The 11,911-nt window shown below is 38.2% G+C and overlaps 1 protein-coding gene across 5 annotated transcripts in view; it reads right to left on the reverse strand.

Annotated features, from left to right (window-relative positions):
• FAM114A2 (family with sequence similarity 114, member A2) overlaps positions 1–11,911 on the reverse strand; it is a 27,140-nt gene that overhangs the window by 9,236 nt on the left and 5,993 nt on the right. For 4 of the 5 annotated variants that reach the window (XM_014543135.1, XM_014543134.1, XM_014543137.1 and 1 more), the window contains 8 exons: positions 8,921–9,165; positions 8,477–8,576; positions 7,989–8,081; positions 6,807–6,898; positions 5,309–5,443; positions 4,639–4,797; positions 3,944–4,067; positions 1,402–1,481 (listed from right to left, as the gene is read on the reverse strand). In XM_014543135.1, coding sequence (XP_014398621.1) covers positions 1,402–1,481; positions 3,944–4,067; positions 4,639–4,797; positions 5,309–5,443; positions 6,807–6,898; positions 7,989–8,081; positions 8,477–8,576; positions 8,921–9,151 — 1,014 coding nt within the window. In that variant the 5' untranslated portion in view covers positions 9,152–9,165. Of the gene's footprint in view, positions 1–1,401; positions 1,482–3,943; positions 4,068–4,638; positions 4,798–5,308; positions 5,444–6,806; positions 6,899–7,988; positions 8,082–8,476; positions 8,577–8,920; positions 9,166–9,773; positions 9,860–11,911 lie in introns of those variants that run through there. The other variant, XM_014543133.1, reaches the window with a different exon arrangement.

Consider the following 11,911-nt stretch of genomic DNA (forward strand, 5'->3'; position numbering starts at 1 on the left):
GCCAACTTATCAGCATGTCTCCTTGACCTCCTTTGGCAGCCCCTCAAACATCATTACCTGACCTTGGCTCTATTGTCTTACCTGCCTCCCTCTCATCTCCGCTCACCCTATTGCAGTGATTTTTAACTACTCCCTACCTGCTGCTGACTCCTAAATCCTTATTTTCCAACACTGACTGCTCTTGAAAACAACATATTCCAACTGCCTGCTGGACATTTGAATCAGGATATTCTACAGGCATATCACATACAACAGGTACAAAATTTGAATTGTCTTTCTCTCCCAAAAATTTTAATCCTTTTACTCCCCAGAGCTTTAGAGGAACAATGATATATCAGTCACCCAAGCCAAAATACGTGAACCATCTTAGAATCTTCCCTTCCCAATCAATCACCAAGATGGCAGACCACCTAACTATTTCTCCAATCAGTCCCTCCTCTTTCTATTACCACCTCTTGATTTCAGATTCACTTTGTGGCTATAGCTCTCTGATTGGTCTCCCTGCTTCTGATCTGGCTCATCTTAAATCCATCTTCCATAATGCTACCAGTGATCTACCTGAGCCCAGAGCTGACCATTCCTCTTCTCTTCACTGGTTCCCCATCAACCAGTTCACGCTCTTTCAAATGATTTTAAGAAGTCCCTTTAAGGATCAATACAAGGGGCTATCAGCTCTCCCTGACCTGGAAGCAATGTGTACCTGCTACTAACTGGTCCTGAAATGTTTCTGGAGATTGGGAAAGGAGGGTGAAGAAGCAGCAAGCAGCCCAAAACCCAGTGAATAGTGTCCCATGAGCTGACTCTGACATATATGCTATGTGGGTACTACTATGGAAACCGGCCCTCCCTACCCACTCGGAACTTTAACTAGTCTCTCCATGTTCCAGATATGTAAAGACAGCTCAAGTATCACTGCCTAGGCCATGGACTCTCACATTTACACAAGCTAAATGGCCATTATCTTAGTCACTGGGTTCTAGGAAATGGCAACCTCCAGCTTCCTAAGGGCAGAGGCCACATCCCACTACCTCTGAAACATTCAGAGCCCTGTGGACAGTTAAAACCGCACTAGAGGGCCCCTTGCTGTCATGAAGGCTGATGAGCACTGCCGACTTTGGCTGACCAACTCTGTGACCTAATTTAAGTTTTCAGACAATCAAAGCATTCCAAATGACAACAGGTAAGGATGGCAGATGTGTGTGTTCCAGGGGAAGGGGAGGGGATGCAAATGTGAGTCCAGCATGTTAACCTGTGAAAGCAAGAGGCAGGCAAAAGGTGTGGAACTCAGAATATACCCTCGATGTTGGTGGCATCCTTGCCAGGAACTTACAATCTTAACCTTCTTTATCCACTAAATCCAAACAATTAAAAAAAAAAAATCACCAAGAAATAGTCACTTACCTTGGCAAGTTTCTCTGGTTTGGAGGAGACATGCAGCTGGGAAAATAGCTCTGTTAGCTCTTTGGTAAACTCTTCATCCCCTAAAAAGAAAAGTCCCATGTAAAACACTGCAGAAAGACGAGTGAGGATCACAGGGATGGGGAGGTGGGGCACGAGGAGGACAAGAAAAGGAATGGCAATAGCAGCAGCAGCACAGTAGTCACAGTAGCAGTAATAATGAGCATGGTGCTTTGTGCTTACAGAATGCTGTTAAGTATAACAATGTATTATTTCAATGGATTCATAAAAATAGTGTCATTATCCCATTTTAGAAGTGAACAAACTAGGGCTTGAAGAGGTTAATTTATTTCCCATAAATTAAATAACAAATTAGGAGTCAAACCTTGGCTTTTCTACTCCCAGTCCAAATCCTGTGCTCTTTTTATTACATCCCGGAAGTATAAATGGAGAACCAGTGAAGGTAGAACCCTAAGCAGGTACTATGCATGCGTCTCCAAGGAAGTGGAATTTTTAAGTTGGGACCAAAAAAATGAGTACAAGTTAGTCAGAAGAATGGGAAGAGTTTCAGGCAGAGAAAACAAGTACAAAGATCCAGGGTGAAGAAAGCATAGTAAGAAGTTTAATATGTTGAGAGTGTCTTAATATAAGGGAAAAAAGCCCTGCCAGCGTGGTTCAGTAGTTGAGCATTGACCTATGAACCAGGAGGTCACAGTTCCATTCCTGGACAGGACACGTGACCAGGTGGTGGGCTCGATCCCCAGTGGGGACATGCAGGAGGCAGCCGATCAATGATTTTTCTCTCATCATTGATGTTTTTATCTCTGTCTCCCTCTCTGAAATGAATATATAAAAAAAAGCGCATATGTATATGTATACGTGTGTGTGTGTGTGTGTGTGTGTGTGTGTGTGTGTATATATATGAAAGAAGAGGGATAAAATGAAGTTAGGAAGGTAAGCAGGATTCAGGTAATACAGGGCCTAATAAACCATGGTGAGGTGTTCAAACTTAAACAGAGACAGATATGTCCAATTTAAATTTTAGAAAAATCACTTTGGCTCCTGAGGGTGGGCGGCGTGAATTGAAAGGGGAACAGGAAGGGAGGCAGGAAGGCTAAGGCAATAATCCAGGATCTGGGTAAAAATTAATGGTGGACAAAAAGAAAGGAAGAGGAAAAGGGATTCCAGAATGCTAGAAGGATGGTAAGGAAGCTATGGGAAGAGCCTGGCAGGAGATGATAGGGAACATGAAATACTCATACTTGAGAAACATACATGCAAACAGGTGGGCGAAGATCAAAAAACAATCAACACATATAAACAAATGGCAGAAAATGCTCTTTTCCTCTCTACTCATCTAAATCCTACCCACTATCCCCTTGGAAGCCCACCCCAAGGCCTCTCTGAACCAAAGAATGCAGAGACAACTCTTGTACACAGAAGTCTTCTGGCACCAACAATCTGTATGAGTCTTTCTTAGACAGAATTTCATGTTTCATCAGAGCAAATTATTATTGCTTCATAGCAGCTTTTTCTCCAAAATTCTTAGGAAAAAAATTCTATCTTGGCTTTTCTCTCTCTATCTGCTATTCTTTTGTCCTTTTCTTATCATTCAAGAAAGAGAATTCAAATGCTTTAGTGATCCCAGGTATAATATGGCTTTAGGAAAAGCTGCTCTCATTAAATGATACAACTGTAAATAATATAACTCATAAAAACAACTCCTAATCATATTGTACTGTCTAAAAATCTAAAACCTGACTCTTACACAGGCATTTCGTTTTTTCAGTTAAAGCTCAAATTTATGTAGGTGAATCCATATTGGGATGCATGCACCCCAAGCGGTTCACAAAATAATCCAATAGAAAAAGTGGAACTTTAACTTATACACATTTATCTCATTCATTTTTAAAATTCTATTTTAGGGTATACTTGAGAATGTAAATAATATATTATTATAGTAGTACCTCAGCATAATTTACAAATATTCAAATATGGATATATTAGGTCTAAGTGCTCAAAAAACTCTTATTGCTAAGAGTCGATCAAATAAGTGGAGATCACTGTCATGTACTCCCCACAGACCTGAGTATAAAAAGGAGTTGTTGCATTAGAATAAACGTGTATAAGGATGGGAAGGAGACAGTTAGTGCTTCGGAGGGACTCAGGAGAAAGGGTAACATTCCCCACACAGGAAGTCTCCTTCCAAAGCGGAAGGATCAGTTGTGTAAGGTAGAGGAGAGGGCTAAGGATGTTGACAGAAAACAAAAATGACCAATATCACCAGAACCAGGTTCTGTGGTTTTATCTCCCCTCTGCTACCACCACGTGTTTTTTTTTTGTATGTGTGTTTTTTACCAACTTCATTGAGATATAATTAAATACCAAGGTCAGTGCTGCAATCTCAACCAAATGGGGAGGGCTGTTAGGAAGGGCATGCAGCACTCCACTGCTATCTTTGCGGAGTCCTGATCTGTGGCAAACAGGTAGAAAAAAAAATAACACACTATATCCTTCCCACTCAGATGCTAGGTTTTCATATTACCTTTTTTATCTTCTTCCTCTTCCTCAGAGAACTCTGGTAGGGAAAATGCTTCTTTCAGCTGCTCCAATTCAAATTTTAGAGTCTCTAATTCTTCTCCACTTAGAGAATTAAGGATAGATTTCACCTGAATCAATATAATATAATAAGTTGTGGAAGTATAAAAGGAAAAGAAAAACATTCTCAAATGGAGAAGAGTCTATAGACCTAATTAAAATCAAAATTATTAGCTCACCAGCCAACACAATCTATTCCTTAAGAACCTTAACACAACAGACTGGTCATTACAGAAAGGTAGAATGAATACTTCCAAAAATAATATAAGACAGAAATGTCTGGAAATGAAGCAGTCTTGAATTAAAGGCTAACAGGTAATTGTATCCAAATTGGCAGTTTAAGCCAAAGAAATTTAAAAAAAAAAAAAGACCAAGGTGAAGAAAAATAGCAAATGCGCTATTAAGACTTCTTTCTTAATCTCTCCTTTTTTGTTTAAATTTAGAAAAATAACACTTGGCTTATTCTATTTCCAGCAATTAGTTCAAACATTAGTTTTTAGTCTGTTTTGGCCTGGTATTCTCAGAGTCTCAAGCCTCCATCTGAAACACATTTCATCCTCCAACTGTACAAAAAGAAAAGGAACTATGCAGCATTCCTTTGCTTGGCGACTATTCCAGCTGAAATTTTTGGCTTAGAATTACCTTTACTTCACTTTCTCGGGAAAGCATCTCCAGAGCTTCTAGATGTGAAAGGCCTTGAAATTCATCAAAGAGTACCCCGTAATGAGTTTTCCTGTCTGTTTCTATGGTAACCTCATTTGTGGTCCACTGCTCTTCCTTCTCCTTCGCCTCTCGTAAAACCTGAAGAGATAGAGGCATTACAATGCAAGTAATGAGAGCTCAAGGGTGAGATGGGTAACAGTATAGAGCACTGCTCTTTCTTTCTTGGCACTGTGATTCAACTCTGACAGGCTCAGCAGCAGCAGGGGAAAATGATCACACATAATTTGATTCCAGACAGGGTAAATAACACCCAAGGAACCAGGTGTTTCTCTGAAAGTAGTTTAAACATTAATCTAATAAACAACTCTGAAAGGACTTGGCATCTTACACTGCACTGACAGGAGGCCCCTGCAGAAAGGAAAGAGAAGGAAAAAAGAACTGGGAAGTTTTCTAAGCATTAGAGCTCTCCCTTCCCTCTTAACCTCCCCCTCCCCACTCCCCAGTCCCCACCATACACACACAAAAATGCCTTAATTTTACAAATCATTAAAAATTCTTCAAAAGGAAATGCTAGCAATGTCCCAAGTTACCACAGGAAAAAATATACAGATCAACAAAGAAACAGGAAACAAAGAGGTAAAGGCAGTACCTGAGACAGTGTAGAATTCCGGTGCATCAGACCCTTGGTTCTTTTAAATCCAGGATCCCCTTCTGCTATTACATCCATTGTCTTTTTCCCAATGAATTCTAAGGCATCCAAACCCCCACTGATAACCGTCTTTCCCTAGGAAACACATGCAACCTCATTATAATAATACTGAAAAAGACACCTGCCTGTTTTGACTATATAAAATAGTGGCGTATACCAAGCACTGGCAAGAATGCAGAGCAACGGAAACAATCACACACTGCTTGTGCGAATATAAACTGGTATAACCACTTTGGGAAACTGTAATTATCTACTACAGCTGAACCTATGAATATGACTACCCTATGATCCAGCAATTCCACATATGGTCACATACTTAACAGAAATTTGTACAGAGGTTCATCAAAAGACATACAACAATGCTCACAGCAGCCTTTTTGTAAAAGCTAAAAACTAGAAACTACCCCGATATTCACCAACCTGTGGAATGAATAAATGTGACAGAGTCACACAATGAAACACAGCAAAGAAAATATAATACTCTACACACACTTCACCATGGATAAATCATACAAACATAATGTTGAGTGAAAGAAGCCAGATACAACAGAGTACATTCTGTATGATTCCACTTATATAAAGTATAAGAGCAGGCAAAATTTATCTACGATGGTAGAAGTCAGGATTGTGATTATCTTGGTAGGCAAGAGCAGGAGGCACAGATGACTGGGAAACAGCACAGGGGGGACATGTGATGTACCATCATGTTGTTTCTTAGTCTGAATGTGTTCACGCTGTGAAAATTCAAACTGAACACTTAGGCCTTCATTTTTCTGTATATGTGTTATACTTCAATAAAAGTTAAAATTAAGAAGTATTAGCTATCCATATTCACATAGAAAAGATATTAAGGTCTAATGTTTCTATCCCTGGCCAGGGTGGGTCAGTTGGTTGGGTGTCATCCAGTAAACCAAAAGGTTACTGGTTCGATTCCCAGTCAGGGCACATGTCCAGGTTAAGGGTCTGATCCCTGATAGGGGGCATGCAGGAGAGAGCCTATTGATGTATCCCTCTCACATCGATGTTTCTCTTTCTGTCTCTCCCTTTTCCTTTCTCTCCTCTAAGAATCAATAAAAAAAAATCTTTTTAAAAAGTGTTTCTAATCATATAGTTTTACAAGTATCCATCATAAATATATTTCTCCTTTGCCTAAAAGATGCAATTATGAGCAAATATTTTTGTAAAGCAGAGTTTTCTAGGGCTACCAAACTAAGAATTCCTATTCCATAAAATGTTACATATACTTCCTCTCTGTTACATTTAACCTCCTGCTCCCACCTTTACTCCTCTAAAGCGAGTTTTCAAGTACCTGTCACTCTATCCTTAAGATCAAAGTAATTTGGAATGCCAATTAGTTCCCATGGCTTTTCAAGGATGAGGGAGAAAGAGACAAGAATCCATTGTAATCTTGGAAGGAAGCAGGCCACCTTATACTCACTGTGCTCTGAACAGCAGTAGAGATAGTCGAGAATACACCGAACGCTCCAGTCACCGGGGAGGAGTTTTCATCCTCTTTGGCATTTGTCTCTCCTACAGGAGGTAGAGAAGTGGGCCATAAATGGTTTTGCTTTGTTAGCATCTATGTGAATTTTTAAAAAATTAGACCCTACTTCCCACATGAAAGGTATTAGTCTTTTTGTTTTATTAAACTATTTGCCTATTTTAAAATGAAAGGTAAAATAGCTTTTTTATTTTCATTTAATTTCAAAAATAAAATCCAATCTACTACTATATGATCCCATTTACAGGATCTTCTGGACAAAATAAACTATAGAGTTAGAAAGAGATCAGTGGTTGTCAAGAGCTGAGAGTAGGTATACGCATTAGGGGACTTTGGGGGAAATGATGAAAATATTATTTTATCTTGATTTCCTATATAGATATAGAACATATCCTCTATCTGTATAATCACAATGGACTGTGTAAACAGTGTAAACAAGATTGCATGCTTCTCAAAACATATAAAACTATCTACCTAAAAAGAGTATACTTGCCTGGCTGGTGTTGCTCAGTGGTTGAGTGTCGACCCATGAACCAAGTCACGGTTTGATTCCTGGTCAGGGCACATGCCCAGGTTGCAGGCTCAATCCCCATTAGGCACATACAGGAGGCATCCAATCAATAATTCTCTCTCATTGAAGTTTCTATCCCTCTCTCCCTCTCCCTTCCTCTCTCTGAAATCAATACTTTAAAAAAAAAAAAAAAAGACCCCCACATTTTAAAAATCCAAGCACAAAAATATACACCCCCAAAAGTAACACATTAAAATATTTTTTCATTCCATGGTAGTTTCAAAATCAGCTAACTCTTATTGGACTTTTATTAATTGTGCAATATGATGGGAAATTTTCACATTCTACGTTCAAGAACTTATTTATTTAAGGTTTATAAAAGTCCTGAGATATAAAACACCATCCCATTGCATAGATGAAGTGAAGTGAAGAGACACATGAGTGGTGAAAAGACACAGACCTCCGTCAGCCAAAGACTCCAAATTGCCTTTCTCACCAGTCCCATCATACCCTGAATATCAGAGGCTCAATAATTTTCTACTGAAAAATGAGCTCAACCATTCCATGTTGATCCATAATTGTATGTCTTACTGTTTCCATATACTGACCTGCTGCATACTGGACCTCATTTGAAATATCACTGGGACTAGGGATTCCAAGGGAAGTCTCTGCCTTCTCAATGACATTTGAAATACCTTGTCCTAATGAGAAAAATGATAACATTTTTATTTTTAAATATTACTTGCTATTAGTCACCAAAACTGAACAAACCAAAAATTAAATCCATACATTTTTAATTTCATACAGCTACAGAACATGTTATTTGGATCTTACATAATCTTTGGGAATGCATCCTTATCGAAATAGAAAAAAATGATTCATTATCACCAAAGAATAGTTTTATATTAACAAATCCTAAACATCAACCTTCTAAGCAGGAAATGCTGTAAACTCTAGTGGCTGTGTGAATCAGCCCATCATTATTAATGCATCCCCAAACTATAAAGTAAACATAAAATTTACTAACAAATCAGTTTTAACCCAGATCTTCAGCAAAATACACATAAAAATTAATAAAAATAACTGATGGCCTTACCTACTGTGGCCACTGTAGCTGAGGCTGAAGAAAGTAAGGACTTGCCCCAGCTGCCCCAATAGCCCCATCCAGTCTGGGGTTCATCTTTGGAAACAGTCTCCTAATTTTCCCAATAGCCAGAAAAACAAAAAGCAAAAGAAAATTTTAAAAATTAGAGGAAAATAAGAGTGTATAGACAAGGCATCTAATTTGTAGCCACAAGTATGGGCAAAGGAATACACATTATTTGGCTAAAGAAATGTATTGTTTGACTGACAGAGATTTACGTAACCTGCATGTAAGCACCACACGGCAAAGACAACTACTCATAAAGGCATTTATAAACCTGAGAAAATGATGTTTTATGCTTCAAAAAGGAAATAGGTGCAATTCTAAACTGGCAATGATTCTAAATTATTTTTAACTCTAACATTTTTTAACCTCAATTTTTAATAGATACTCTACTTTGCCTGCAGCCTGTGATGCCTGAACAGGAAGAACTTCTGAAGTCTCATGGTCACTGGAAGGTTTGGACTCTGGTCTTTTCCGAGTAGAAACTACAGGTTCTGGTTTACTCTCTGGCTTGATACTTTGGTCAACAGACTCAGAATTCTTGGCTGGCTCGGAGTTCTCATCTTCAGGGATGGGGGTTGCTTCAGTTATCACTGGAGTCTCAATATCATCTTTATCTGACATGATTAGATCATTGCCTGGTAAAATAAAAGCCCAAGAACAAATTAATTATACAGGTTTTCCAGGTATAAATTATTTGTTTCAACCTTTTATTTTGAGATTATCATAGACTCACATGCAGGTAAGAAATAATATAAAGAAACCTCATTCAGTTTCCCCCAATGGTAACAATTAGTATAACTATAGTATAATATCACAATCAGGATATTGATAGAAACAATCAACTGACTTTACTCAGGATTCACCAGTTTTATATGCACTCATTTGTGCATGTGTAATTAGTTCTATAAAAATTTATCACATGTATAGATTTCTGTGACCATCACCAAGTCAGGATACAGAAACGTTCGATCACAAGGATCACTTGGGTTATTCTTTTTTAGCCACATCCTATCCTCTTCCCATCTCATAGCAACCAATGATCTGTTCATCTCCATAATTTTGTCATTTCAAGATGTGATTTAAATGCAATCACAGACTATGTAAGCTTTTGAGATCAACTTTTTTCACTAGCATAAGACCCTCAAGATTCATCCAAGTTGTTGTGTGTATCAATAATTTCTCCTTTTTATTGCCAAGTAGTATTCATTAGTAAGGAAGTATCTCAGTTTGTTTCACCATTTACCTGTTGTTTGCAGTTTGAGGCTATTACAAATAAAACAGCTATGAGCAGTCATGTGCAATTTTTTATGGGAACGTAAGCTTTCATTTCTCTAGAATAAATGTCCGAAAGTACAACCATTGGTACTTATTTCATTTTATAAGAAACTGTCGCCTTAGCTGGTTTGGCTCAGTGAATAGGGCGTCAGCCTGCGGACTAAAGGGTCCCTGGTTCGATTCCAGTCAAGGGCACATGCTGGGGTTGCAGGCTCGGTCCCTAGTGGGGGGCGTGCGGGAGGCAGCCAATCGATGATTCTCTCTCATCATTGATGTTTCTCTCTCCCTCTTCCTTCCTCTCTGAAATAAAAATATATTTTTAAAAAAAGAAAAACTGTCATACTCTTTTCCAAAATAGCATTCCCACCAGCAATGTATGAGTGATCATGTTTCTCTGCACTCTTACCAGCATTTGCTGGTATTATTTTTTTATTTGAGCCATTCTGATAGGTGTGTGATACTTTAAGTTGCATTCCTCTAATCCAGCAGTTCTCAACCTGTGGGTCGTGACCCCTTTGGCAGTCGAAGGATCCTTTCACAGGCATCGCCTAAGACCATCCTGCATATCAGATATTTACATTATGATTCATAACAGTAGCAACATTACAGTTATGAAGTAGCAACGAAAATAATTTTATGGTTGGGTCACAATATGAGGAACTGTATTTAAAGGGCCAGAAGGTTGAGAACCACTGCAATCAATACTAGTATTGAACATCTTTTCACGTGCTCATTTGCCATCTATATATCCTCTTCAGTGAAATACCCATTTGTATTTTTTGCTCATTTTCTAATTGGATTTTTTTTCTTTTACTGTTGAGTTTTGAGAGCTCCTTTTATATTCTAGATTCAAGTCTTTTGTCAGATATGTGGTATGCAACTATTTTATCCCATTTGTAGCTTATCTCTTCATCCTCTTTAAAAGCAAAACTTTTTCATTTCAATGAGGGCCAATTTATCAACTTTTCCTTTTACTGACTGTAATTTTTAAAAATGTTAGTCATTAATCATTCCTACCGTACATTTTCAGAGAGATTATGAAATCCAAGCCATCAGGTAGTATTTACATCAGACCAACTACTGAATGGCAATGTTAACCAATTAAATTCCTTCCAAAAGTATAGTTCTTTGGCAATTAAAACCAAGATATTAGTGTTTTCACAACAAGCAGATGCTGCTAGTTTACAGGATAGCCAAGTATCACCAGGGAAGATACAAATGTATCCAATATATACATATATACTAACACACACACACACACACACACACACACACACACACACACACACACACACACAATGAGACCTTAGGTATGTACAAGCACAGATTTTGTACCAATATATACTAAGTACAGACCCAATCCATACCATAAAAATGTTCCTAATGTACTAGAAAGGAGAGCCCATGTTAACAATTAAGACAGCTTGGAAGGCCCTAGCCCAGGGGTGGGCAACCTTTTTGTGCGTGCGTGCCAAAACCAGCAAAATCTCTGACTCAAAATTCTTCTGCGTGCCAACCCTAATTTTTTGAGAACAGGTTACGCCTACTTGATATCTCTTAAGGTGCACGTATGTGAAGAACCTTGAAGAAATAATAAAATTCATTCGAGCGACAAAAACACAGTATATGATGATGAAAAATACATTTATTTTTTAATGTATACATGTACACTGATAGTCCGACAGAAAACTTTATGACTCCGTTTGATATTATCAGTGGGACTTTTGCTGCTGCATCACTGATGACAGAGATTTTACATCAGGTTTATATTTCGTGACCTTCAGAGATATGCACGAGCTACTACTTTCATCCGTCAGGCTACTCCTATTACGAGACTTAACAAAATTCATCACTGAGAACAAAGATTCACAAGCGTATGTGGATGAAACCAAAACACTGGTCGGATCTAGGAAGGCAGGGAGAGTTAAGGCAGAGGCATAGAAATTGCTCTTCCCCTCTCTCGTCAATCCATGTCTATGGTCTTTAAGATAACTTGTTATGTAAAATTATTTATTTATCTAAGATGCAACTACACTGAATTTATCTGAAAAATAAAAAAGTCGATATTAAGAAAAAAATTGTAAATGGAAAATTATAAGAGAGGGT

The sequence above is a fragment of the Myotis brandtii genome, unplaced genomic scaffold (genome assembly GCF_000412655.1).
Source record: "Myotis brandtii unplaced genomic scaffold, ASM41265v1 scaffold32, whole genome shotgun sequence".
Taxonomy (NCBI): Eukaryota; Metazoa; Chordata; class Mammalia; order Chiroptera; family Vespertilionidae; genus Myotis; species Myotis brandtii.